Source organism: Chiroxiphia lanceolata, chromosome 3 (genome assembly GCF_009829145.1).
Source record: "Chiroxiphia lanceolata isolate bChiLan1 chromosome 3, bChiLan1.pri, whole genome shotgun sequence".
Taxonomy (NCBI): Eukaryota; Metazoa; Chordata; class Aves; order Passeriformes; family Pipridae; genus Chiroxiphia; species Chiroxiphia lanceolata.
In genome coordinates, this window is record NC_045639.1 from 94,570,231 (window position 1) to 94,598,029 (window position 27,799).

General features: G+C 36.0%; 1 protein-coding gene across 5 annotated transcripts in view; it reads left to right on the top strand.

Moving 5' to 3' along the window:
• CSMD1 (CUB and Sushi multiple domains 1) overlaps positions 1-27,799 on the top strand; it is a 1,084,078-nt gene that overhangs the window by 679,754 nt on the left and 376,525 nt on the right. For all 5 annotated transcript variants that reach the window (XM_032681799.1, XM_032681800.1, XM_032681801.1 and 2 more), the window contains 2 exons: positions 8,944-9,056; positions 24,685-24,762. In XM_032681799.1, coding sequence (XP_032537690.1) covers positions 8,944-9,056; positions 24,685-24,762 — 191 coding nt within the window. The remainder of the gene's footprint in view (positions 1-8,943; positions 9,057-24,684; positions 24,763-27,799) is intronic.

Here is a 27,799-nt window from a genome sequence, read left to right on the forward strand (position 1 = left end):
CAACTGAAATTTGAGATTAAGCCTGTGTCTCCTCATTTCACCAGGCCAAAGGGCTTTTAAGCATACATGTAAACTGTTCAGACAACATAAGAAACTTAAGCTATACCTTGAAAGGGTATGATTTGAATATTTTGTTAAAAAATATATCATATTTGTTTACATTTCCATTTTAAGCTATCTGATTATGACCTTGTCACTTTTAAGTTTATTTATTTAATGAAAAAAAATCCTTAAAGAATTTTGTATTAAATTACATAATTTAGTTTTAAATAGGTCATTTTTGTGTTTCAATGTAACAGTTAATAAGTGCCATGCAATGAAGTTAGTAGTGAGGTTAATGAATGTAATAACTACACAGTGACACCATATAACATGATTATGGAGCATAGTATTTTATTTAATTTTGGGTTATTTCATTTTGAAGAGGACCTTTCATGACATGCTCTCATTTATTAATGTTCAAACCTTCTATTCTCAATATGAAGGATAAGTGAGCAAATAAAAATGCAGCATTCTTAGGCTTCCATTTAATTTAAAGGATCTGAATCACTGAGGTTGACAATGTCTTGCTAAAATCTTATTCTTGGGCTTATTCCCTTACTCAGCTGTATTTTCCTTTCTTTCATCCTTTTTATATTCATCAGTTTTGGGTTTCATTCAAGCTATTTTCTTAGACCCAGATTGACAAAAGTATTTTGATATAAAATTCTCTAGCAAACTCCTTGTGATCCCTCAGGACTTAAGATGTTTGTCAAATTTTTCCTGTACAGCAAAAGCCTTCTGTATTACTCTTAGTCATTAGTTTTCCTAACTCACCTGAAAACAGCTCTCTCAGTCTCATTCAGCTTCCCAGGGACATACCGTGTTTTCCTGAACAATTCTCAGGAAAGCATCTAGGGGCCTTTAGCAAGCTAAGATTTGCTAAGGTCCTCCTATTTTTTTAAGTTAGGGTGAAAAAAACCTCACCCAAAAACTTATCTATTCATTTGAATTCATTCTTGTCCCAGGCGGTATTGAGGTACAATGCAAATGAAAGTGTTTATTCACAGCATCACAACAACACATGGTTATGGAAACAGGTGAAGAAGGGAGAGAAAATTCGGGCTTGATCTAATTACTTTGAATGAGAAACATCTCACATGGTGTCTCTCTTCCTCTCCCCACTTCTGGACCATTTCCTTATAGATTGTGTTAGCTGTTATAAACAGTCTTTTATTTCAAATTCTACACAATTAAGAGAGGATTACACTTTTTCCATTAAACTGGTAGTTCTTGTTTAAAAGATAGCCCGGTCTCACTTATCAAGCATAATAAGTATAGTTTCACTTAATTGGTATTGCCAATAGTCTTGTTATACTATCAATCCCCTCTTGTATTTTGTTGAGTTGTCCCCTCATTTATATTTATTTATTTCCCCAGGTGGTGATCTGTGGCTCCACAGGGTGCAGTGTCTCCTTGTCACTTTACTTTTCCCGTGCTCCTGATGCTGAATTTGTACCAGCTCTGACTTGTTTCTCCTTTCCATGAGCAATTTAAAAAATGGCACACAGACGTCTCAGCTGGAGGGATGGGGAGGAGTGGATAATTTTCTGCCATTACAGTGTCTAAATAAGATCACAGAAATTCCAGCAAGAGTCAGAGTTGATACATACGAGGAGGGGCAATACAAGCAAAGGATTAAGGAAAAAGTAGTAAAGTGCAGGAGGAGGAAGAACAGAAAAGCACAGTACATGGCTGCTTTTAGGTAGCAGCCGCTTGTCAGAGTATCTATCTCATCTCTCTGTGAAATTGCAGCCACAGTATGTGTGTTTCAATGTCACATGAACTCCCAAACAGCTTGTAAAGCTACATGTTCGCTTCGAGCTAATGCAGCTCATTACGTGCTTTTGGTTGCTACCAGATACAGCCTTGGCTATCCTGGTGCTACAGTGAGTTTAAGACAATAAACCTCTAACATTCTTTTTTCATATATCTATATAAAATATAGATATTTACATATAGACTGTATGTAATACACACAGAATATATATACACACACATCCATACACATTTTCAAATCTCATTTTGTTTAGACTTGATTAATTTAATTTTATTTTTTATTATTTTACTAGATTTTTGAACAAATAATTTTACTTCAATCATATACATATTTGGCTTAACAGAAAATGGGGAAAGCAGCTAAATTAGAAGGATGAGGATAAATGAGTTGACAAAACCCACTCTAATTCTTCCCTGCATTTTCAATGTCATGAAACTAAAGTGTCAGTAGTTTTCTAAGACAAGAATAGATTATCTCTTGATTATATCCAAAACAACGTTGAGAACCTTGTTAAAGAAACAAGATTTGGTTTATTTGTTCAGACAAAAGTATTATTTCGTTAACAGATCCAACATCAAAATTGCTCCTCTGTAGGTTAGTTCTCTTAATTACATGTAAAGTAGTTTTTCTGTACCTGAATTTGTGTCAAAGAGTAACTACTGGAAAATCTTAATCAGAGGAGAACTATTTCGGTGACAAACCTGTTATTAATAATTTTAATAAAACTTATCACAAACACTTGATAATGCAATAGATTTCAAAGGACATTTTGCTTCTCTATCTGACATACTATACATAAGGAAAATATTACTGCATGGAAACAGAAAGTCTTATTACATGTATAAACAGTAGATCAGTGTCTGTGTGAGGAAATGATGGAATAAGAATAAAAATTAAAACTTTACTTAAAGTAGTATAACATGAAAAACAGAAAGAGAGTTTCCTCCGCTATCTCTGATCCTGCTGCAACCTAACTGCATTCAGATCTAGAAGAACAAGAACAGGGATGGTTTAATTATTTCTCATTGTTTCTTATAAGAAGCAGTGCTTGTCAGCAGGGGTGTAGTATGATACTAATATAACTATAAAACTCTCAAAACCTTACCCTTTAGTTCTGTATGATGCTGTAACAGTCAGCACACACAGGAATTTCCCTCAAGTCTGTCTTGTTCCACAGAGCACAGTGCAACATTTGGTGTGCAGAAATTAGAGATTTTAGATTCCCTGTGCAGTCTTATCCTGAGTCCTCAGGTAAATGCATTGTCTTACAATTTTATTTGAAAAATTATTTTCTATTTGGTTTTTTTTTCCTCCCATGGGATTTCTCTTTAACAGGTCACTATGTTTTTTGATACTCAGTGAATAAACAGCTATTTAATACTTCCTTCAATCCTTCTTCAGTGCATGGCCTCAAATCATGTTTAGCCCAGAGGATTCAAACATGTCACTTGTCTAAGTGACATCGAGTTTTAACCTGCCGATCCTGGAAGCTAGGGGCCTGGCTTCCATCAGTACAGAAGATGAAATCTCAACACTCTGCAAATCAGACTAAGAATTTCCAGAAACTGCCCAAATAACATTATATATACATATGTCTATTTGTTTATTAAAAACTTGATTAATGTAATTTAGATTAGATATTACTTCTTCTATCCAAGGCTAGGGCAGATTTTTAAAACTATCTATGCTAGTCCCTAAAATCAGTTTCAAAAAAGCATTACTTTTTTCATGGCAGAGGCAGAATTCAAACATATCTGAAAAATTTAATTTCTTTTGTATTACTTCCCGTACAATAAATGTCTTCAGTTAAAAAGAACTGAGGAATTTTCAATAGTCTTTTTAGACAGCATTGGAGAAATCTTTAATAAAGATCAAAGCATGAATGCTTCTAAGGAGAAAATGATATAAAGAAATATGGGTGTTTTACCTTATCTAAATAATTTGTCTGATACAAAGAAGTTCCAAGCTTTCATCTGATTTCAGAGTTAATACTTAATCTGAGATAAAATTATTTATATTCGTATGCATCAGGAATTAATACTATGTGTGTGCATTTTCAATAAAGAAAACTTTGCTTCAGTAGCACTTTTGCTTTCAGAACAACCTAAACTCATGATGCCTTTTAGTGTTTCCTGAAAAACTCAGAAGGGGTGGTCACATTCCCAGTGCCTATTGGGACCCTGTGGTTTAGACTACTTCCTACACTGATCCCATGAAAGGTCGAGGGAGCGCTCATCTGTCATGGGCAGAATAGTTTTGTGATAAGGGTGGTGAGGCACTGGAACAGGTTGCCCAGAGAAACTGTGGAGTTCCCATTCCTTGGAGTGTTCAAGACCAGGTTGGTTGCGGCTTTCAGCAAACTGGTCTAAGGAAAGGTGTCCCTGCCCATGGCAGGAAGGTTAGAACCAGATGAACTTTAAGGTTCCTTCCAACCCAAACAATTCTATGATTCTAAGATTCCATGATTTGTTGTTGCAAGATTTAATAGTGTAGACTCTCAAACAGGAATTGATATAGAGTACCGCTGTTCAATTTACTAGTATGGACGTAAGCAAACTGCTTCTTTTCCGTGAATACTCAGTTCATATAAAAATTTAGCATGCAACAGTAAAGGCTACAGTGAGTCAGAGGAAGCACACTGGTAATACTGCCAGCACACAGAGCACAGGGGCACTTAGAAATTGTGGAATGTGATGCACCTCTCAGTAAAGCTCAAAGGAAATATTCCTCGTCATTCTGCAGCCTCAGATGAAGCACTGTGTTGTTCTTTGTGGGACTGGGAGAGATCATTCCTTCTTGAGTGTGATCTTGAGAATTTGTTGAGCAGTGGCGTCCAGATGCTCTATTAGTGAACTACAACAGCTATAAGCATGTCTCCCTACCATTGGAGTTGCATTTTGTATACTAGAAAAACAAATGAGCATGTGTTTCAGGGACCCCTCGCTCACATTGTGTCTTTTACTGCAGAGATAATATTCCACTTGTGGGACTGGAATCAAACACTCCTTGACAGTACTGATTTTTACTTTTCTCTGAGGAGCACACCTGCAATGTTATTAAATTTTTTCTTGTGTTTTGCTGTGTGATGGACAGTTTATTTGTTTCCTATTCTCTGATTAAAACAAAACAAAACAAAACAACAACAACAACAAAAAAACTAGAAATAAGCAAGATGGGAAAAAAATCAGGTTTTTTTATGCTGTCTCAACTTCTGTGTGAGTTAGAGATCTGCCTACTGTACCAATTCAGGTGGCAATCTACCACTTTCAGCAGTAGCCATGCCTACCTCTCTCTTTCATACACAGCTTGGGTTTCCTGCCCTCCAGAATTTCCAGGTAAATGGTCAATTAACATGTAAAGAGAAATTTTACACTGTAGCCACAAACTTTTAGATTTGCCATTACTGGAAACTCTGAAATTTTCAATGGGAAATCTCACCTGCATGTGATGAATGCTACAGAGTGGCATTTCTGTAAGGGCACCACATTTATGTCCACATGTGGGCCACAGGATTCTAGTCTAACCCTACCAGAATTTGTTGTAATTTCTGAATTTGGGTTCTATAGTGAAGAGGTTTTGAAAACCTTACAGAAAAAAAAAGCACCAATGTGCCATACACTGGTTATAACTTGCTTCTAAACCAGACTTACATCTAAATTAACCACTGAGCTTTATTTCGCTTTCTCAGTTTCTCCAATTAAAGCACAAACAGCATTTCTTGTAGAGAACATATTCTTATTTAGAATTCAGTAACACAGAGATCACCAGCTAAATTAGAACTCTGATAAAATAAGTTGCTTAAAATACTCTCTCTGTGTCATGATCACATTATCATTATCTTTCATAATATGATGGGGAGATTTTAGACTATTTAGCTGTACCTTGCAGAGTTCACATAGATCTGAAAATAACTTGTGTATTGTGTGTCTGTTAATGAGAAAGGTAACTAAGGAAATGTCTGCTCTGAACATGCTTTTATAATGATCTTCATTTATTCTTTTATTAATGTACCATATAATTCATATTACAGTTTAATATTTCAGCCTAAAGTTTTGCCAGCTTTGAAATCCAGAGCTCTGGATAAACTAGATAGAATGTTGCTACATGTATATTTCATTTATAAAAGAAAACCAACCACCAAAACAGTATTTCTAGGACATAAGTTAGTATACTTGGACAAATGAATTATCAGTTCAGTGATATGAACTGCAACCTATATATAGCAAAAAGTTTTAGATTTGGTATACATTTTGTCAACAGCTAGGAGGTACTAGCAAAGATATAGTTTTGGGTTTCCATATATGATTTTATTTTTTCTTTTTCTTTTAATTGTTTAGTACTTTCTACAGGTACACTAAAATTCTAAGTAGATTTGAAACAGCAAATACCAGTTAGTAGTTAGTAATATTTAGAGTGGTGTTCTAAAATGGTTTAAAGAGCATATGAAAGAATATATAAATTATAAATAAAAGTCCATTTGTGTGATATGTAGAAGCATATAGGATGGAATGTTTTGACCAACACCTTTAAGAACTATTGAATGCCATGTATTGAATGAAGTGTAAATCTTCCCTTTCTTTCAATCAAAGCTGTTTTTAACTAGGATTTGAGTGTCCCTTATGTTGTTAACAGCTAGATGAAGCAAATGAGATCATAAATAAGAATGAAATTTCTCTGATGCAGTTTGTATGTCCTAATGAAAAAAAAGAAAGCTAGTAAGAATTTCTATATTTCAGTATGTTGATCTTGTTCCATTACAGAAATAAAAGGGATTCAGCCATAACTCTAAATAGACTTTTCCAACATCAGTATTTCTTAACATGATGTGGTGGTTTCGCAGCTCCCAAAAATCCAATTTCCAAGTTCCCCACAATTTGCCTCAATGTGAAAGAGAAATTCTCAGACAGGCACAACTCAGCATCAAAATTTATTACTAACATAATAAAAACTTTAGAAACTAAAAAGCAAATAAACACACAGTATTAATACAATTTCTACCACCCCTGGAGTCCTCACACATCAATCCAGAAGATAGGACAATAGGTAAAGTCTCTCTCATTGGGGTATCAGGAAAGGGATCTTCTTTACCCCTACCAGCTGCTTGGCATCTGCTGAGGTCTTCTCCTGAGCTGCAAGGGAACACTTGCTCCATCAGGTCTTCATCGCGAGCTACAGGGAGTCAGCTTCTGAGTCTTTTCTCCCTGTTTTGTGAAGGTTCCTCCCAGAGAGTAAGATGTCCACTCTTCCTCTCCAGGTTGCAGGGTTTCTGGGTTTTTGCTCAGTCTTTTATACCCCAAATAGTTTTCACCAAAAGTCCTAACCCAGAAAAAACCTGCTTGGTTTGGCTTCTCTCTATTTCAGCTGCAGCTTCAACTCGACTTCACGTGGTGGGGGCGGAATTTCCCCCTACTTCCTCATCCTTCAGTTTTCAGCTGCCCTCATCCAAACCCATGTAGGGCACCTCCGAGCCCCTCGACCCATCTCCATTGCTCAGTCTCAGCTCCAGGTCTCCCCCTCCCCTGCCATTTTGGGGGAGGTGACAGTGAGACTACTTGAAGTTCTCTCTCTCCTCTACCTGGAATTCTTCCAGCTCTGCACGATCGCCACTACTTCTCCAAGGTCATGACTATTGGCCTGACCTCCTCCAGGCCACCTCTCAGCCCATCTGGTTCAGCTCCAGTGCTGTGCCTGCCTGCCAGGGGGGCTGGCTCCAGCCCCCAGCTGGCCTCTCAAGCCCCACTCCATCGCCTCTCCAGGGCAGTGGAGGAAAACCCCCTAGCATTTGGCCACAGCACCCGGTCCAGTTTTAATACTGTTCCCCCCTGCAGCTTGGCCGGGGGGGGCAGAAGAGGGGCTTGGTTCCCACAAGGGGCCCGCCGGTCTCTCTCCTCTCTCTCATCTCTTGGGTTTGATTCTCTCTCTGCCAACAACTTCCTCCCAGCTGTTGTAATATGCTAATTTCACAGGGGCGAAATGCAGCTCCACTTGGCCCTGCATCGGAAACTCACCTGGGACCAACCACTTCCAGCCCCAGGGGGATGAGTGAAACCACCACACATAATGAGTTTCCTAGTAATCTGGACTATTTAATGAAACTCTGGAATTTCATACTGTGAAGGAAAAAAGCATCTATGTCACCATATTAATTTCAGAGAGAGACTAAATACCATTTCAGTTTGGAGTTTTTTTAGCTCCAATAATATGAACTGTGTCTACTTTAGTATTGGCAGATCTAAACTCACACATTTTATATTTTAGCTGAGAATTTCTGATATTAATTGGTTTGAGTTTTGTTTCAAGTAACTGACATTTTTGAAAAGGAGAAATTTAATTTTGTGAAGTCCTCCAGAGTTATTCAGAAAAGAAAAGCTAAATCTGAAACCTGGAGCATGGTTATGAAAAACAAAAAAAAGCCATCTGGTAAACTAAGAAATTAATTTGCACCATATCAGGTACCCCGGTAGCTACTCAAGTGTGTTCATATTAACAAATGGTGTGGTGTAATTAATGACTTTGGAATGATCCAATGTGTTCCAAAGGCCTATTGCCTGTATTAGACATAATCCCTGTGTTCACTCTTCATAACACCACAGTTAGTGCAAATTGGTTGTCCTGCATTCAGTTGTGCTTAAACTTCTCTTTTTTCATTAAATGGGGGTAGGACTTAATGTACATAACATCAGTTCTAGCAGGATAGTTCATATCAATAATTTGCCATCCAAGCTTAACATTAACAAGCATCTATAACCCTTATTTATAATTTCTCAATACCTGAGATTTGGCTTCCTGTGAGGTAACTGCCACAGCAGGGAATCAAATGAAGAGATTTTTGTCATAATTGAATATGATTATTTTGTGGTTAATATTTTGATACAAGACTGCTTTTCCTCTTTAATTCATGAAAAACTAGTTTGGAAATACAAGTTTTGATCATAAAATGGATAGGTGTAATGGAAAAAAATCTTCACATTTCTTACAGTTTAACAGTTACTTAACTAGTCATACATTGAGATGAGATGATAATGAATCACTGCAGTCAACATATTTTGAATCTAGCGGGTTTTTTTCTAAGCAGTGTCCACATGATTTTTTTTTATCATTAATATTAGATTCTTTTTTTCCAGGTTGACTGGCATGAATCTACCTTCTCCTGTTATCAGCAGTAAGAACTGGTTACGACTCCATTTTACGTCTGACAGCAATCACCGACGAAAGGGATTTAATGCTCAGTTTCAAGGTAGGAAACCTGTAAAAGTTCAGCAAAAAAATTCCATACCTTTAAGCATCACTAAAGCTGGGTAAATTTGAAAATTATGTTTAAATATCAGGCTTGTAGTAAACAGCTGACTCATACTACTACTGCTCTTATGCTGAGCGTCTCTTATCCTTGTGTGATCAGACATCTCTAGAGATTTCCTTTTGGGAGAAATATGTGTGCTTCACGATGCAGTTTGCTCTAAGTATATATTTGCTTGCTCATTTTTTCTGTAATAAATTGCTTTGCATTCAGTCTGATCTTTGCTTTAAAAACATACCTGGAATGCAACTTGCAGAAAGTCAATTCACACAAAGGCATACTGCCATCTAAACATTGTCTTCCTTCATTATTCAAAATCTAACTCTTATTCAAAAGCTACATTTATCATTTGGAAATTTGACTTAACCATAGTATAGTACAAATTATATTTCAGGCTCTTACAAGGATTTCCATATAAAACTTTAAAAGAAGACAAAAGCATGTCAGTGTTGCTGTCAATTTCTACTTATGTTCGCCTAAATACTTTTTAAAATGCAATTTTTTTGGAATGGCTTCTTTTTTTTATTTTTGTACTTCATAAATCACTACTCAAGATGAAAGACATGTTAGTTATATTGAAAGTAAAAGAGATTCTTAATTTATCTGCGCTTTTAAATTCTGCACTTATATAAATTGTTTCAACCCTTTTACCTCCTACACCATCATATCATTTATTACTTTAGACCTTTCTTTTTTCCATGAAACTCTTGGACCTCTATCATTTTAGAAATGACAAACATACTGGAACAAATATATGTTTCTGGTGATTATGACGTACATGTGCAACAAAAGCATTTAACATACGTAGTTCTTTTAGTTTTAAAAATACTTTGACTATTTTGGTTAAAAAAAAAATTGTGAAATTTCATTTCATTGTGGCAACTCAACACAAGTATGTATTCTGTGATCTTTTGCACTTACAACTTATTTTTTCAAAGTTTACCAAGGATACGTATATGATACCACTATTGGTGACTATGAATTTAAATGCACTGCTTATGTTAACTCTGTGCCTTAAGCCTATTTACTGGAGATCACAAAAACAATGTGACTCATCTTGCTAATGCACCAGAAAACTATGAATCAACAGGATAAAAAGGGAAGTTTGGTATAAAGTAACATACATGGGAAAATAGCTTTTGTTCTTTTTCAATATATCTTATCTCTAGACAAATACTTACTGTGAAGTTAAAGCTTTTAGGAAATATCTGGGGAGATCATTATTTCAGATGTATATCTGTTGCTCTGCATAATACGTGAAGTATTGGGTGTAAGTGTAAACTTCCCTGATGTAGAGCATAGCTTGTGAATGACAAGTGGAAGTTTCTTATTGCAATTCATATTCTTACAATTACAGAAATTTCCTTTCTGAAGTTAATTCTTTTGAAATGCAGTTGTATCAAATTAACTGTATTAAATACAAAGATCTCTGAATTACCTGAGCCACAGCCCTCTATCTTATGAGGCTCAATTGCAATTAAACAAATTCCCATGTTAGTGATATAAACTGTATTAAAACCTGGGAGAGAGTGACACATAGGATGAAAATTCAGAGTCGTATAAAAAGCTGGTTAATCTAACAGCTTCATTACATCCTTTTTGTTACACAGCACTAGTAATTCTTTGTATTATATGTGTATTTGAAAACTAAGCAATTATTTGGGATTTTATTTTAAGCAGAAGTAACAATATTTACAGGTAGACTAGTCTACAAGTACCACAAATTGCATAATACAGGTTGGAAGAGACTTCTGGAGCTTGTCTAGTCCAGTGCCTTCTTCAAAGAAAGGTCACCCAAATAAAGCCGCCCAGGACTGTGTCTGGTGGATTTTGAATACCTCCAAGATTAGAGACTCTACAACCTCTCTGGGCAACCTATCCCAGTGTTTACCCTCACAGTAAAAAAACTTTCACTTATTTGCAAGTGGAATTTCCTGTGTTTCAATTTTTGCTTATTGCTTCATGTCTTGTCAATGTATATCATCATGAAGAGTCTGTCTCCACCTTCTTTACACCCTCTCATCTTCTCAGGTATTAATACACACCAATCAAATTCACTCCTGCTACCCCCAATTCTTCTCTTCTCCAGGCTAAAATTTCCCAGCTCTCTCAGCCTCTCCATCATGTTTTTGTTTTCAGAAACTTTTTTCTGCTAAAATTCAACAACTTTTACATATATTTCCATCTTAGGTGCTTTTCCTGAGTTAAATAATTATTTGAGCTGATCATTAAAAAAAAAAAAACAAACAAACAAATCACCAAAAAACCTCCTGTGACATACATGACCTAATTTTCTGGAAGAAAACCTCAAATACCTCAAATATCTGACTGCCTCCAGACACAATTCTTATATTTGTCATCTGGGCAAATCCTGCAGTGTAGGCTCTATGACTCTGAGACCTCTAAGAGATATTTTCCTTATGGGCAACTATTTACAGTAGTTTAAATGGACTGTTCCAGAATACACAAATGTAGTTGGGATTGATATGTAGTTGAACTATCTTGTCTTTGAGACAGTTATAGTAAATACATAGATTCTTTTGAAGTAACTATTTAACACTCACTTTACCAATAGACGAGTCCCCATTACCAGTCTGACCAAATCATGAGGATCTTTTTGATTATTCTAATTTCCCAGAGGTTTTAATTATTGGACAACTGTCCTCAGGGCACTCAGGACTCTACTTTCTAACATTACTTAGACTGCTTTCTCCTTATGCTTCTTTTTAGAAGGAACAGTCCTTAAAAGTCAGTCTTGTGCTGTCTTTTTGTGATTATTTGCTTTGTTCAATCATGTGTGTGTGATGAAGGTGTATAATTATGCTACACAAGAACAATAGTCTCTATTGTTTGGGGAAAATAATTTTGATTACAGTCCTCAGATATTAAATTAAAGCAGCCTAATGCACCTTGCCAGATAGTAAATTATTGTATTTTTGAGTCTTAATAACACATAGATTTTTTTTTAAATAGCTGTCAGATATAAATGTTATTCACAAAACAAAATCACAAGATATTCCTCAAAAAGTGGTAGCTTGTCCATTTGTAGATTGCATCATAAAGTCGGGGGGGGTTGACCTTAGCTGGATACCAGGTGTCAACCAAGTCAGTCACTTCCACACCCCAGCAGGACAGGAAAGAGAAAACATATTGTGTTACTGTCACAGGCAAAACAGGCTCGACCCTCACACATTGTCCCTCCTTTCTCCAGCTGCAATTTATGCTGCACAGCAACTTTTTTCCTGCTCGAATGTGTTATCCCATCACTGATCAGCCTTGGCCAGCTTCAAATCTGTCTTGAGCCGGCTAGCATTGGCTCCAACATGGGAGAAGTTTCTAGCAGCTTTTCACAGAAACCACCCCTGCAGCCATTCCACTACAGGTACAGCCACTACACAGGGCTTGATCACATAAACATAATGACCAGCCCCATGTTACATGCAACCAATCCCTACCATTACTTTATTCCTGTACTTTTCATATGTGTTCTACCCCAAAGCACTTGAATCCATCCCTTTCCCTGATATTATTATCCTTAAATACTCCGTAATTAACCTTGTGCAATCCCAAAATGCTCTTCCCTTGTATCCCACAATGAGTCCTGTATTCCTGGGCAGGCACCCCCCTCAGCCTCTGAAGTGACGGGAGAGGTCCTAGTGTGAGCTGTCCTCCAGCCCTGTGGGCTGGGTCTCACCAGGGACAGCCCTGGGGAGGCCGGGATAGAGAATGGGTTCTACATTGGTATTGGTGTTCCCCTACTTGCCCAGAACTCTCTGCATTTCTTCTGCCGTTTTGGAAATGGACCTGTGATGGTCCTGGAGGAGCCAGGGTGAGGTGGTTTTTGTCTCTGTCATCCATTGTCACCTCCCTGTGCTCTTCTCTGTGCGCACGGGTGAGCTTGTTACTGCCTAACCTAACACACATATCAGCGTCACTGGCTTTTCAAAAGCAAGTCAATATTGAAGGCAGCAATCACACCTCTGAACAAGGATGGGATAAGAGACTTTTTTTTCTTTTCCTAATAAGAATTCAGATTATCAGACTTTTTATACGGTTAGCATACAGATACTTTAATCACTCTTTTCAACTCAAATCAAATTTATATCTTGTTTATAATCAAGTTATCATAGCTATATTATAGCTGTAACTTGGCCTTTTCCAGCCAGCCAAAACTAATACCAACAAGCAGGCAATTTAATTTTCTTTTCTTTGTTTGGTCTTCGATCAGACAGGCAGAATTATTATAATCTATTTCATTAAAATATTGGAACTACCAATTTGATTTAAAGCTATACATAGTCAATTATTTGTTCAGCAAAATTTTCAGATCTTTCTAAGTTTGCATTTTTTGCAATATTTAATGCCCCATTTTTAACATGGTCAAGAAAACCAGCTCACTGACAAGAAAAAAATTGAAACAGTGTACTAGAATTGCACACTTGAATGCATTAACTATATGCAGTTTTAAAACTATACGTAGTTTTAAAATGCTTGGCAAGCTGAATGTATAAATAAAACAATGTAATCTAAAAGATGTATCTAAATGGTGGGTATTTGGATTTCCCCTTGCATCATATTTATTGTCCCATCTTCCATCAGATTAGAGAAGAAGTTTAAAGAAAATTTTTAAAATTAATTGGGTATAGAGTGAAGGGTTTGTTGGTTTTCCTCACCCCACCTACCTTGTTTCTGATTTTTGGTCTTTTAACGTTGATTTCATCAATAAAAATATTTATTCCCAATTTCTCTGTGTATCTGTGGAATTTTTTTTCATAGTTTCAGAGTTCCTAGTCAGAAGGAGACATGGTTTTAAATGGCCCTGAAAAACACAAAAACAAATTACAGTGCAGTGACGTGATTTACCTTGTCTGCTTCATGTCTCCCATACCAGCAACTTTGGTCTCATCGAAATCAACACTCCCAGTGGATACAATCTGATTCAGTTCTTGTTCTGCCTTGTTCCTTAGTAGCATTGTCCTGGGGGGAAGAGATGTAACAATTCATTTAGTTATGAACTTCTTTTTCTTTCCCATTCCTCTACCTTCATGTGTGCTGATACACAAAGATTCTTTCATATTCAGTGGGAGTAGCAGAGTTATGATTTGTCGTATGCCAGTGCTTCACAAATACATGAATTCCCCAGAGGTGAAGTATATTAACAGGCTCACAAGGAGACAAAAGCCTAGCACTTCCCAGAAACAAAGCTTATCAATGTACACAGGATGACTTAAAAGGTGTGATAATGAATCCCCTGCTTTTGCATATTTACGACATGTACACTATACTTGCTTAGCTTTTGCTTATTTCCAGAACAGTAGGTTGTTTTAATATTTCTAAGTTTCTATTTAAGAGGGAAAAAACTCACAATGCCTTTTTCTGTACAGCTAAAACTAATCTACTTAAGTTAAATATTTATTTCAAAATTCCTAGAAAGCGAATAAAAAGTTTCCAAAACATGATTACTGGGTGTGTTTCACAGTAACTCAGGCCTCTCTTGTAGGGTGTTTGGAATAAAGTATGCTATTTTTGGCAAGTTTTCAGGGAGGTTCAAAAAGGTACTAGCTATTTTGATAATTATGTACCAGCAGTTATCTATCTGTTGTGTTTGACTACCTTCAACAATTCAGGATTTAACAAATATATAATCCTGAAGTCAAACAATGAATATAATAGAGGCTGCTGAAATAAACATGTTCTAATGGAAAACCGTGAGTGAAGTAATGTAAATTCAACTTGCAATTGCTACTTCTTTCAATGAATTTTCATAATTCACTGAGTTTGCATATAAATGTGTGTCTATCCTTCCTACATATTCAGTAAAACCCTAGAAAGAATGTGAAGTATTTCCTTGGTACTTTTAATTTATTTAGAGTAAATTTGAAAAGTAAAATTTGTAAAAGCAATTGATAAAATCAGAAAGCTAGAAAAAGCTATTATTTTCTAGCTCTTAAGTGATGCTGAATATGTATTTTTCCTTTAAAATGGTACTGAGACAATAATTTGTATTTTGCCAAATTTTATTATCAAGAGAATAAACCATCTTGATGTGAAAAAGTCAACAAGATGGTAATCCATCATCTATTTTGGTCATTCTTTTCTGTGGTTAACACAGACACTGTTAAATATGAAGTCCTGTCTTCTCAATTGTATTAGTCTGGGTTGGTCTTTTTGTGTCCAGTAGTGCTATTTTCCCTCAACAGAGTAAAAAGTCTTTTGTTAGCTTTTTGAAGCACCAAGTCACCCCTCAGTCTCCTAGATAAATTTAGGAGGATGAGTTCTTTAAATCTCTCACTGGAAGTAATTTGCACCACTTAATGCAGTTGGTGCTATTTGAAACTTCCAGTGACCCACTTATATGATTTTAGCTATCTCAAAATAAGTAATACTGGATCTACAGCTAAAACTACATTTACCTTTTTTCCCTCCATGTGTTTATTTCTGTCCTACTTCTATTTTTTTTTAAAAAAAGTCATGAACACTTAGGAAATTAATTAGCTAAATCATATTAAACTAAATTATATACCCTAGAGACACAAATAATTTTTCTTAACTGTCAAGGCTAATATAGGTAGACTATGCTTGTAATTTTTTTTCTTCCTTTTTTTTTGTTCTGTCACATTGTATTTCTTACATCCTGTAAATACAGTCATCGTGGTATCAGTAAGTCATTTATTTTGAGTCTTTTATTTTTACTTGTTTAGATTTCAGTAAGTGTATTAAAATATTTTCTTTGAACTTTTGTTTAGTATAATTGGTTTAGATTGGAAACATTTATTCAGCTATGTGGTAAAATCTGTACAAGCCTACAATGAGGTAAGTTATTGGAGAATGTTTGTTTATGAAGTCAGAAGGAATAAATCTTTTTTCTATTAAAAGTAAAATTCTTTTGGCCAAATCTTTGTACGTGACTGTTGATAGTGAATAGCTCCCTCCCTCTGGAAATCAACTTAAACTATCCTTATGCACTCTGATTTCAGTCACATAATGTATCCTACATTGATACCTGAGAATAGAAAATAACCAACACCATCGAGCACTGGCCTGTTTTTTCTCATCTCTAAAATTAGATTGTTTGATCAAAAAGGAGAATTTTAATCCAATGAAAACTATAGTAATGAAATCAATATTTGACATCTTATGGTCCCATGCATTCAATATATATCAATCAGTAATTTGGCATATATATTGAGTTCAGCACATCCTTGACTGGCTCTCTTCCTCCCATTTTTAAAACCTGGAAATCTTTTCTTTTTCAGTGTTTGGCATTAGAAATTACCTTTGATTTTATTGTTAAAACTGACATCTCATAAAGGCAACATGCATTCTTGTCTGTTTTGATGTCACAAAAATATCTGTTTTTCTCAAAATTTTAAGAAAAACCCAAAAGTTGACACAGAGTGACAAAAAGAAAAAAATATATATCTAAAGGAACTACATTTACTAAAAGTACAGAAGAATTGGACCCTATGATAGAGTTCTGTCCTCAAGAATTTCAGTCCAAAGTTTAGGTGGAATTTCTCAGTGCCAAGAGAGTGAGACATTTGACAAAGAGTGCATACAGATTTGCCTTAACACAAGGGCATTCTAGTACAAAGTCTTATTATTAGGTCACCATATAGGAGCATATTATTATGAACCGTTGTGTATTGGGTTTGTATGGCTAGCTTTTGGTGGCAGGGGTGGCTTCTGTGAGAAGCTGCCAGAAGCTTCCCCCATGTCCAGTAGAACCAATGCCATCTGACTCCAGGACAGACCCACTGCTGAGCAAGGTCGAGCCCATCAGAAGCAATAGTAACACCTCTGAGATAAGGTATCTAAAAAAGAGAAAAAAGTTATTGCACACATGAAAATTGCAGTCAGAGAAGAGTGGAGTGAGAATGTGAACAACTCTGTAGACACCAAGGTCAGTGCAGAAGGAGGGGGAGGAGTGCTCCAGGCACTGGAGCTGAGATTCCCCTGCAGCCTGTGGTGCAGACCCACAGAGGAGTGAGTGGATGCCTGAAGGAGGCTGACACCATGGGAGGCCCATAATGGAGCAGGGTCCTGGCAGGGACCTGATGAACCATGGATAGAGTAGCTCATGCTGGAGTCGGTTTTCCTGGTAGGACTTGTGGCCCTGGGGGAGACCCTGGAGCCTGTGCCTGAAGGAGTGCACCCCATGGAAGGGACCTATGTTGCAGCAGTTAGTGAAGAGCTGTTGCCTATGGGATGGACTCACATTGGAAAAGTTAATGAAGGACTGTCTCCCATGGGAGACACCCCATAGGTAGCAGGGGAAGGACTCCTGTCCCTGAGCAGCAGCAGAAACAACCTGTGATGAACTGACCGTAACCTGCATTCCTTGTCTCCCTGCACTGCTGGGGGGCAGGAGGTAGAACTTGGGAAGGAGACGGGGTGAGGGGAAGGTGCTTTTAAGATTTATTTTACTTCCATTATCCTGATTTTGTTAGTAATAAATTCAATAAATTAGAGGGTTTTTTGACTGTGACGGTAATTGGTGAGTGATATCTCCTGACCATTATCTCAGCCCATGAATCCTTTGCTATATTTTCTCTCATCTATCCAGTTGCAGAGGGGAGTGATAGAGCAGCTTTTGTGGATACCTAGTGTAAAGCCAGGGTCAACACACTACACTTTGATTTTTTGGCATTTTCCAGAGAAACAAAATGTACCTCATTAAAGGTAGAAGTTTGTACCTGGTTACAGTCAGGTTGCTAAGTCATACTTCTTTCTTAAGGGTCCAGTAAAGTTTCCATTGCTGAAAAGGCTCAAACTTAGCTGCTTCATGATGTCAGCACTAAGCAGTTGCTGATCTAACAGCTATTCGTCTTCAGCTATTGTTTGTCATGGTGTTATCCTCCCTAGAAGTATTCAAAAGACTATAGCTGAAGCAACATTCAAACAGGGAGCTGAGTGGATCTCATTTTATGATTTATTTTTTAGAGACAATTTCTACAAACTACTACTCTCTGCAACAGTATATTCATAGAGCAAATTGTGTTGATATTATTTTCCAGAACTGTGGACAATATCTGCAGACATTGAGGACTTGATGCCTGCTGAAGTGGTTTTATTATGATATATCATACATTGAAAGCACAAAGTAGCTAAGGCAGTTCATCAGGGCAAGGGGCCAGTTAAGTGACATAGAAAAGGTTAATGGAAAACAAATGGCTGTGTTTCTTTTTAAACTTGCAGATCCTGTATCAGCTTATACACATAGAATGAGAAAGATTTGTGTAAAAATCTATTGTGACACCAATTTATCTTGAGGCTGTACCATTTATTCACTAGTACTGCATGCAGAGATTTCCAGCACAGGAAGCAGGTGGAAGATCTGCTAGTGACAGGCAGTACTTTGCTAAATTGATGGAACAAGGAAAGCAACTGATCATGAACTTACAGCTTTTACACCTAGCCATATAGTACAAACAACTATGCCTACTGTGAAGCTCTCTGGAGTTATAACACTGATTAGTAGGGAAGATTTTGAAACCTGTTAGTGAGAGAAACGCTAGGATAGTGTATTAGAATACTCTTCAGGCAAGGAATACAGAAACTGCAGAGGGTTGGACTATTCCAGTGCATTGGTTTAAACTAGAGATCCTATGGAAAATTCCAATGCCTCAGCAAAAGTCAAATGGGTAGCTGAGAAGAAAACTTGCAAGGATCCTCCTAGGTTATTGAATCTGGGACCTTGTTTTATAAAAAAGTCTCATATTATAACATTTCCTTCATAAACTGAAATGAATGTTAAGTTTGAGAATGGCTGAGTTTTTTTGTTATTCTCACAACTACTAAACTTTTAAAAGAATTCATGGTACAACCAGCCATAGTGAAACAGAAGAAAACCTAGAAATAGGTAACAATATGTTTACTGGTCCCACATGACTTTGAGTAATAAGAAAGAAATGTTTGATCTATAAGTAGAATGCAGAGAAATTACCAATGCTGCCAAATATGAAAATGTAGATTATTTCTTCCAAGGTCAAAAAATGCTAGTACTCCCATAATTGTGCACAGAAAGGATTAGGCACTAGTGTAAAGCAAATGGTGCACTTAATTGGACTTTTCAATCTGAATTAAGAAAATACTTTGTTTTGCAACAAGATTACTCAACCTGAAGAAAATTAGAGCAGTGAAACTAAAGCAAAAGAAAGTTGATGAATCCTGCACTGTACTGAGATAAATTTGCTAATTTCCTTCAGGAATAATCCTATGAATGTTATTGCAAGCACATTACTGTTTCTTACTGAAACAGTAAGAATATTTAAAACAAAGTGTCAGTCTTTTTAGTAGATACAAACATACTTAAGGTGATACAGAGCTTAAGGCTGGACAGGAAAGGTGCTTCTTGTGATCACCAGGTACTGGGCAATATGTTATTCCTCTTTACCTTCACATATCTGTACTTGGGAAAAATCTGCAGTGAAAGGCAGCCAAGAGCTGAACTCAGCAGAGCAGCAGCAGAGCAGCTTGAGGAAGTACCAGCAGATGATGTCAGAATATTTTAGCTTTGAGTGGCAGCCAGTATTTGAGGTCTTGGAGGTTATTTCATGCAGGAAGAAAAACTGGCAAGACACTCATGTATTTGAGTAACTGGGGAAAAACACATTATGTCATCCAAGACACACACAAAGACTTTTAGAGAAAATGTTAGGAACAAACAGGAAGTGTTACTTCTGTTGTTATGAAGTCACACTAGAACTAAAAGAGGGTAAATTAGATCAAATATAACCCTATGTAAACCAAGTAGTGTATTATCTTATCTGGCTTTGATATGACTTGTGTACTGCACAACATTTACCTACTTGCACACATGCAGTTAAGTGTAGGTGTAATGAAATAATTTCATATGCTAACAATCCTAGTAAAACCCACCAAGGTCTTAGCCACTTACTATTTCTCAGCCAAATGACTTTTGGTTATTGATTACTGTTAAGAAATCAAAGAAAATAGGTTTAAGAAACCTATCTTGATAAGCTAACCCTATATCAAAGAGGAGGTAAACATATTTGGTTGTTGTTTTCAGACCTTAATTTAACATGATCTTAAAATGTGTTGATGACTAACATTCTACAGTTTCTCTGGGTAATTTATTCCAGGGCTTAATCACTCTTACTGAGGTTTTTTTCTCATGTAAGCAAAATTTCCCTTTCTGTAAAGTCTGTAAGTTCTTGTTCTAGCCTTAGTGGAACTGCAGAGATATCTTTCTTCTTTGCAGCTCCCTTTTTATCTTTAAAGGATATCATACCACCTCAAAACACTCTCTAGATTAAATTATTTCTCAGTGATGCCCTACAAATGGGCCTCTCAGTATCTTCACTTTCTGTTCACTTCCCCATTCTTTTCTTCTTACTAATTTCTATCCTGTCTCCCCTAAGCAAAATTACACAACCAGAGAATAAGACTGCAAATTCTTGGTGCTAAAGAATACATGCTACTTTGCTTTTGTACAGCTTTTAGCTCATTCATAATCAGTCAAACAAAACTAAACAAAACCACCTTTTACTTCAAAGTCATATCCACCCTGAAAATGTATGACAAATTCACACAGATTTTTGATATTGTAATACAGATAATTTGAAATTAATCTTCAACCACAAATTACAAGTTCTCCATAAAACCTTGCATGTCAGATAGGAGGAACACAATTTAAACCAAAACAAAAATTATTAAAAAACCTCCACTGTATAGTTGGAGAAGCTGGATCAGAAAGGTGACTGCCTCCTATCTTCATATTCTGGGAAACAAAACTGTGGAATATAAACTGCATTTAAAAAAAAACCTCGTTGTAGTAATTTAAGAAAGCCATCCATGCTGTAATGAGCTGCTGTGTATAATATGGTTTTAAAATAATAACAGCAGTAGAGCAATTTTTTTGTGAGTTCCCCTCTCTCAGAAATGAATGTAAGAAGAATAAAATGGAGAAAAATTTCCTTTTGAATTACAGAGAGTTAGTAATGTAGGGAAAGCACAGTATGCTGGTGTGCCTTATGAATCCAGAAAATAAAACTGATACTACCAAGTACTGTTTTAATTTTCAAAAATAAGAATATTTTTGAAAAATAAGAACATTTTCAGGTGCACTTAAGGTGCATTATTTCTAAAAATTTGCACTAGGGACATAAGACTTTTACAAAAATTTTTTATATTTCCAGTTCTCTAAGACCAAAAAGAAAAAGATGTCTATGTGTATTTGGGTGTTAAATTAAGGATGATCTCATTCATCCTTAACAAAAATACGCTGATTAATAGATTTTTAAATTTATAAGACAGGAGAGTTCATTTTGAACATGAGCAATGCTCTTCTAAATCTTTCCATGGCTGAGTCTATTTTAGCTATAGCAAAAGTCTAAGGAATACCACCAATGCTTTCCAGTAGGCTGATAAGGTTGTCTTGGACTGCCAGTACTCAGCTCTGCCCTCGTCTCTGAACAAGTAACTCATCACCAAAAGACCCTCGAAGTTGTGATTACCAGAAAAGGTTAATTCAGTAAGCTTCACTGAATGTTTAAATGAAGACAGCAGAAAGTTATGCAAATTTTCAAAAGGAATCACTTAAAAGATAGAAAGTGCTGTTCATTTCTGACATTATTAATGTAAACCCATCCCTCCTTTTCTGCTCCTAAAGGGTAAATCATCTTTGAAATCAGGAGAACCTTTTTTAATGAAAGAGAAATGAGAAAGTAAAGGAGAAGTGTCTCAGAAAAGGTATTCAAATGGTATTCAAATTGTTATAAAAATGCAATTTTGAATATTTCTTGTATTTACAGAAGGGGTCAATCTGTTTCAGTGAAACCGTGGTGTGCAGTGATCTTTGTTTCTTTCTCAGAGGTTGAACAGTTTTTATTTTAAATACTGTGCTTGTTTAATACCTTTTAAAACTACAAAAAATACTGTATAGGTTACATACGGATACTTGCACATATGTATAATAGAGGCAAAATTTTGGTATTTATATATCAAACTAACCTCATGGATCCATATATCTCACAGATATCTACATTTCGCTGTTAAAGTTCTCCAGGCATAAAAGATCATTCCACCTAACGTTGCCATCTAAAATGTAGCTTGAGCAAGTGGTATGTGTTTCTGTTATATTTTGTGGAGAGAAAAAGGCATCTGTGTAGGAGGATTCATTGTGTCTATCTTAGAAGAGGATGAATTGCCCCCTTGATTTAGGTATTTCTCTTCTTAAAACATACATTTTAGATGACCGATTGTAAGTACTGTGAATCTACTATCTAATGTTCTTTCAGTGAGATATAAAATGCATTTTTCTTGATGTATGAAAAAAATCCAAGGATAGAAACTGCAGGACTAGTTTCAATGCATGAGAGTCAAAATGTTTTCATCTGTCAGGTCAGAACCTCTAGGTTCAATTTGTGTTCTCTGTGCTTCAAATACAGCTGGTAGGTATAATTTTTCCTCATTCATAAGGGTGTGTTTCAAATATGCCTATCAAATTTACGAGTGAACTGTCATAAGGAATTTGAGTGATGATTGTAATTTTTACCATAAAATAGGGTCACAGGGCAAAGAAAAGGAGAGTATAGTTCTTTTCTCTGTCCACTGCATAATAACTCAGTGGGTTTACCACTCATTCATGAATGTATGGGTTTTGTATCCTCCAAGAACTGCTCACATGTTTTACATGACACATATACTTACAAGTTTAGAAATTAATGCTGGTGGAGGGACCACAACTGCAGACAATATCCCAAATATTCACTACAAGAATTGTGTTGTCCATTTTACATTAAATGGAATAATTTTAATGGACTGGTTATGCAGTCTAAAAAACCAGAACATAAGGTGGCACTTGGTGGAAATTTTAGGACTTAAGTCTAGAAAGTAATCCTAAGAACACCATATCCATGAGGTTTGCCCTTCCATAAGGCCTTGGGAATATTAGCCTTACTGTCTGCATTGATCTGTCTATATAATGTACAATTCCTGCCTTAGAAGAAAAGAAAACACCACACTACTATCAAAACCATTTCATACCATGCAGCTACAATTGTGTTTCAATCATCTTTCATCATCTGAACACCTGTTTTCTAGGTTTAGGCGTAAATGACTGCACTTGCAGCATACATAGCACAGAAAGTGCTTTCTGCAGAACTTGTCCAATTTTAGCAGTTAAGAAAAAACAACCTCATTCTGAGGCTGCAAAAGCATTAGAATTCTAATATGGAAATAATTACAATGGAATCATGTTTTTTTATGCAATATTTAAAGATGCATTAACTTGCTGTTTCAACCACTTCACTTCTTAAAAATATTTGCATAGAGATCAGTGTGTAGTATGGTAATCATAAAATTTATGTCGTGTATTGACAAAAAGTATAACTGACATTCTGTAGTATTAATTTATATATTTATATACTATGAGGTACTAAATACTGCCATTTAGAAAATGTTTAAGTTGATTTCTTGTTTCTGTTTGTATCTTGGATAAATGACTGCATTTTAAGATTATTAACCACTGCAAGATCTACCAAAAAAATTCGATATGAATCAAGGAAGAATTACTGCTTTTTGTATTTTATGTTATTGGCATGCATCATTTTTAGCATTCTGATACACAAAGTCAGGCACTAGCTATTTTGCTATGACTTGGTTTTTTGCATAATAGTTTTGAATTGTCCAGGTTCGTTCCACAATTGTTTTCTATATCTGATTTTACTTTGCACTGATCAATTTGTTCCCAAGCCACAGAAATAGTTAATATCCTGTGATGGTGTCCTGTATTTTTACCCTTTTCTCTTACCATTACAATTAAAATTCTACCCCCTGTGTTCCTTAGTGTACAACCGCACTAGTGTCTTCTCATGTCTCTTCCTACTTGGCTCCTGATCCCTCCTATGGTGCCCTAACTACTTAGTAGGCATAAGCTGGGACTTTATCAGCCATTCAGCTGAATAAACAGAGAAAAAAGATATTAAAGCTCTCATGCATCTGTTCTGTCTCACAAAACTTTGCCCCTTTGAGAACTCTTTCTTCTTTCTAATTCAGTTCATATTGCCCTGTAGATTCAAAAGAGGTTAGGTGAGCCAAGTAATGTAACACACTGTGTTAATCTCCTTAGGAAACTGAACTAAAAGCATACCTACTGCAGAAGAGTGGATCAAATAAAAGCAGATGTGAATATCACATTTAAAGCTTGTGGTCCTCTAACATGCGTAGATAATGTTTTGTACATTTTATGTATGAAATAAGTTTTAAAAATGTTTAAGATTTTGTCATATGCAGTGGTAAACATAGGAAATCCATACATGTAATTAGGACAGGGTTTTCTTTTCTTTGAACTTAAGCAAACTTGAATTCAAAATATTGCCAATCCTGATAATGTCTGTTTAAAAAGGATATCTTCTGAAACATGATAAATGGTTGTATTTTTGTAAAAATTTATTTGGATTACCACAGAAGCTGCAGTTATTTCAATCTTCTCTAGGAGTCCTCTGTAGCTTTGTGTTATTGTAATGTATGATTTCGCTGCTATATGTCCATTTTATGATGTTTAATAATGGATTACCTTTTCTTTGTTTGCTTTGTCTCTCAGTGAAAAAAGCAATTGAACTGAAATCAAGAGGAGTCAAGATGTTGCCTAGCAAAGACAGCAACCACAAAAATTCTGTCTGTAAGTTGTTTATACCATTATTTTTAGTGACTGCATATATCTTGTGGAGTCCTTTTAGATGTACAAATCAAAGAGAGAGACATTGGGAAGCTATGGTCCTAAAATGGTTATTACGTTTTCAATCATCACTTTATTAGAACTCCACTGGTAATACTCAGGATGTAAAAAGCAGAATATGGTGATGTATGTAGAAAACCCCCTGCATTATATATAGAACAATATTTTTATATATGAGGATATTTAGAATTCAGAGACATAACGCAAATTAGGAAATCCAGGCAGGACAGTGCCATGTAGATTTTAGCAATTCAGTACTGGGGACTGAAGTGAAAGTGTCTTAGCATTATTTGTATCTGATTATACTTTCTGATCTTTTTTTTCCCCTCAATATCACAGCTCTAATTTTTCCTCTCCTTGCAAAATTATGTCCTGATGACTACCTTTTTCCAGTCTTGCACAGAAAAGGTTAAGAAATGCTGTAATTCTCAGCTTCTGAAGAAGATGGAAACCACAGTGTCACTTTCCCATCTTTGCATGCCTCGTGCACTCTAGAATGACATATCTTCTGTCCCTCTACACCTTTCCTGCCATGTATAGTGTGAGGCTAAAATCAACATGCTATCTATGGGACTATGAGGTTGTTAGTCTTCCTGAGCATCACTTTCCTTGAACTGGTAATCTGAGTAGTATCCTAAGAGTTCTTTCTCTATTAATCAGGTCAGTCTTGAAACAAGAAAAAGACGATATTTTTAAATTTTGAAAACTGAGAGTCCCTTAGACCCCCTCCAAAAAAAGAAAAAAAAAAAAAAAGAAAAGAAAACCAGAGGGTAAACCAGTGTTCATCCAGAACTCATTAAAAGTGTAAATCTAATGACTAAGATGTATTCGGATAAATTAATTCCACATGAAATAACACTGAATCCAGTGGACTGAAACCTAAGCAGTGATTGCCTTATTGTGTGCTATTCTGCAAGTACAGAGAGAATGAGTATCTTGAAAGCTGATGTCTAGGGGATATGATTTTGTCTCTGTGTTTCTGCAGTGAATTGTTTAATACGAAGTCAGTGTTTTGGTATGCTCACTGGAACAAAAGAGGAATGGTAGTTTTCTGCTTTAAATGTTGCACGTTGATGATGTGGCACTCAAAAGGAACTTTTTATGCAAGGTGTAGCAAAAAAGTTGATCCATCTCTTTGGTGTTTGTATCTGAATGGGTGATTATTTCATTATTATAAGTTAGCTCTGGAAGCTGTGTGATCTCTGCTTACACCCAGAGCACATGCTGTCAAACATCACATGTAATTACAGAAAGTGGAAGACAGGCTATGGAAAAATTATTATAAGGCAGTCTTAAAATTGCTGTTTATTTCAAATGTAAATTGCCTTTTTTGTGTTTTGACTTGACATAAATCTAAGAAGTGCGTTATTATTATTACCATTACTTTCATATATATGAAGCTTATAAAAATGGTAAAATTAAAATAAAAACAGTTGGATTCAAATGTATTTTACTACTCTTTCTGATGTAAGCCTTTAATATTTAATCGTCTTTCTTACTAGTAATTATGTACACAGAAAAGATAATTGGGAATTTGACTTAGAGAACTGATAAGAGTGGATATTATCATTTGATGCCAACTAGTAAACCTAAAAAAAAAAGATAATTAAATACTAAATTAAATAGTAACACCCCTCACCATTTTTGCATATTAGATCTTTTTAAAATTCTCTCTCTATAAAGCAGAAAGGTTGCTTTTGGATTTTGGTTTATGGGGTGTAGGTGGAATTCAAATTCATGGCTAGGCTTCATGAACGAAGACTTGGGAAGGGCTCTACCCACGTTTGTTACAAGCACACTGGTGGCTAAAAAGGCCAATGCAAGATAGACAAGTCCGGTTGCAAAAGACACAGCAGAAAGACTCCTTGGATGGTACTGGTAAGACATGATTCTTTCTGAGGTAGAATTTGAATCATCATCATGGCTAGGCTTCGCAAACGAAGATTTGGGAAAGAATTTGAATATCGTCATGGCAAATGCTGTGAGAGTACGCCCTGAGCATCCTACAATCTGCAGTTTTCCCACAGCATTTCCTCCCAAGCAGCACCTGAGAGCAGCTGCAGAAAGCATTTCACAGTGGCACAACTCAACTCTGTTAGGATTTAGGTAGAAAATGTTACCAACGATAATAACATTATTGATAATTCCTTGTGGAATGAAGAACACTATTTCAGTATTTCTGTTGTGTACAGTCATAGCTCACTCTCCTCCTCCTCCTCCTCCTCCTCCTCCTCCTGGAGCTGCCTGGATTCCTGGAAGCTTTGTTTCAGCTGCTCTGCCATCCTTTAGGAAGAGCCAGGTAGAAAAGCACTGCTTTGGGATCTAGGTACCTTGGTAGATTTACTATTGGACAAAAAATCATTATCATCTCACTCCCCAGGGAAAGAATAGATTTTTGTTGGATAGTTTTTTGGTTGGGTTTTTTTGGTTGGTTGGTTGGTTTGTTTTTTTTTCCTTTTTTTTTTTTTTCTCCTTTTTTTGGGTACATCTGATGGAAACATAAGTTATTATACTCTTGCCAGCCATTACCTTTTAGCAGTGAGCCAGATGCGGCTGAATCATGATTAATTTATGGAAGAAAATGGGAAAAGGGTGTGAAAGAGAATTGAACTAAAATATGGTCTTGGTTTGTCAGTACCTTACACTTGGCAAAGGTCAGAAAGAGTAAACTGGGAGAAAGCACATAGACAGGCAGTTCTCACGGCTTTAAGTGCTTGAGTTGCCCCAAACACTGGCCAAATCCAGTCAGCATATTTCCCTTGATTGTATGAAGCTAATCTCTCAGAGGAGAAAGAGAGAGTTGTATTTTTGAAACTATTTAGGGAAAGTCAATCCAATAATATCTATTGGTGTCCATCTGATTAGTTGCAGGTTTAGTCTACCCACTTTTTTTATCATTTTGATATATATGGTATATTCCCAAAGGAAGTTACTTGACCTATCTTGCTATCATCACTCACTCTTATTCTAATATGAAATA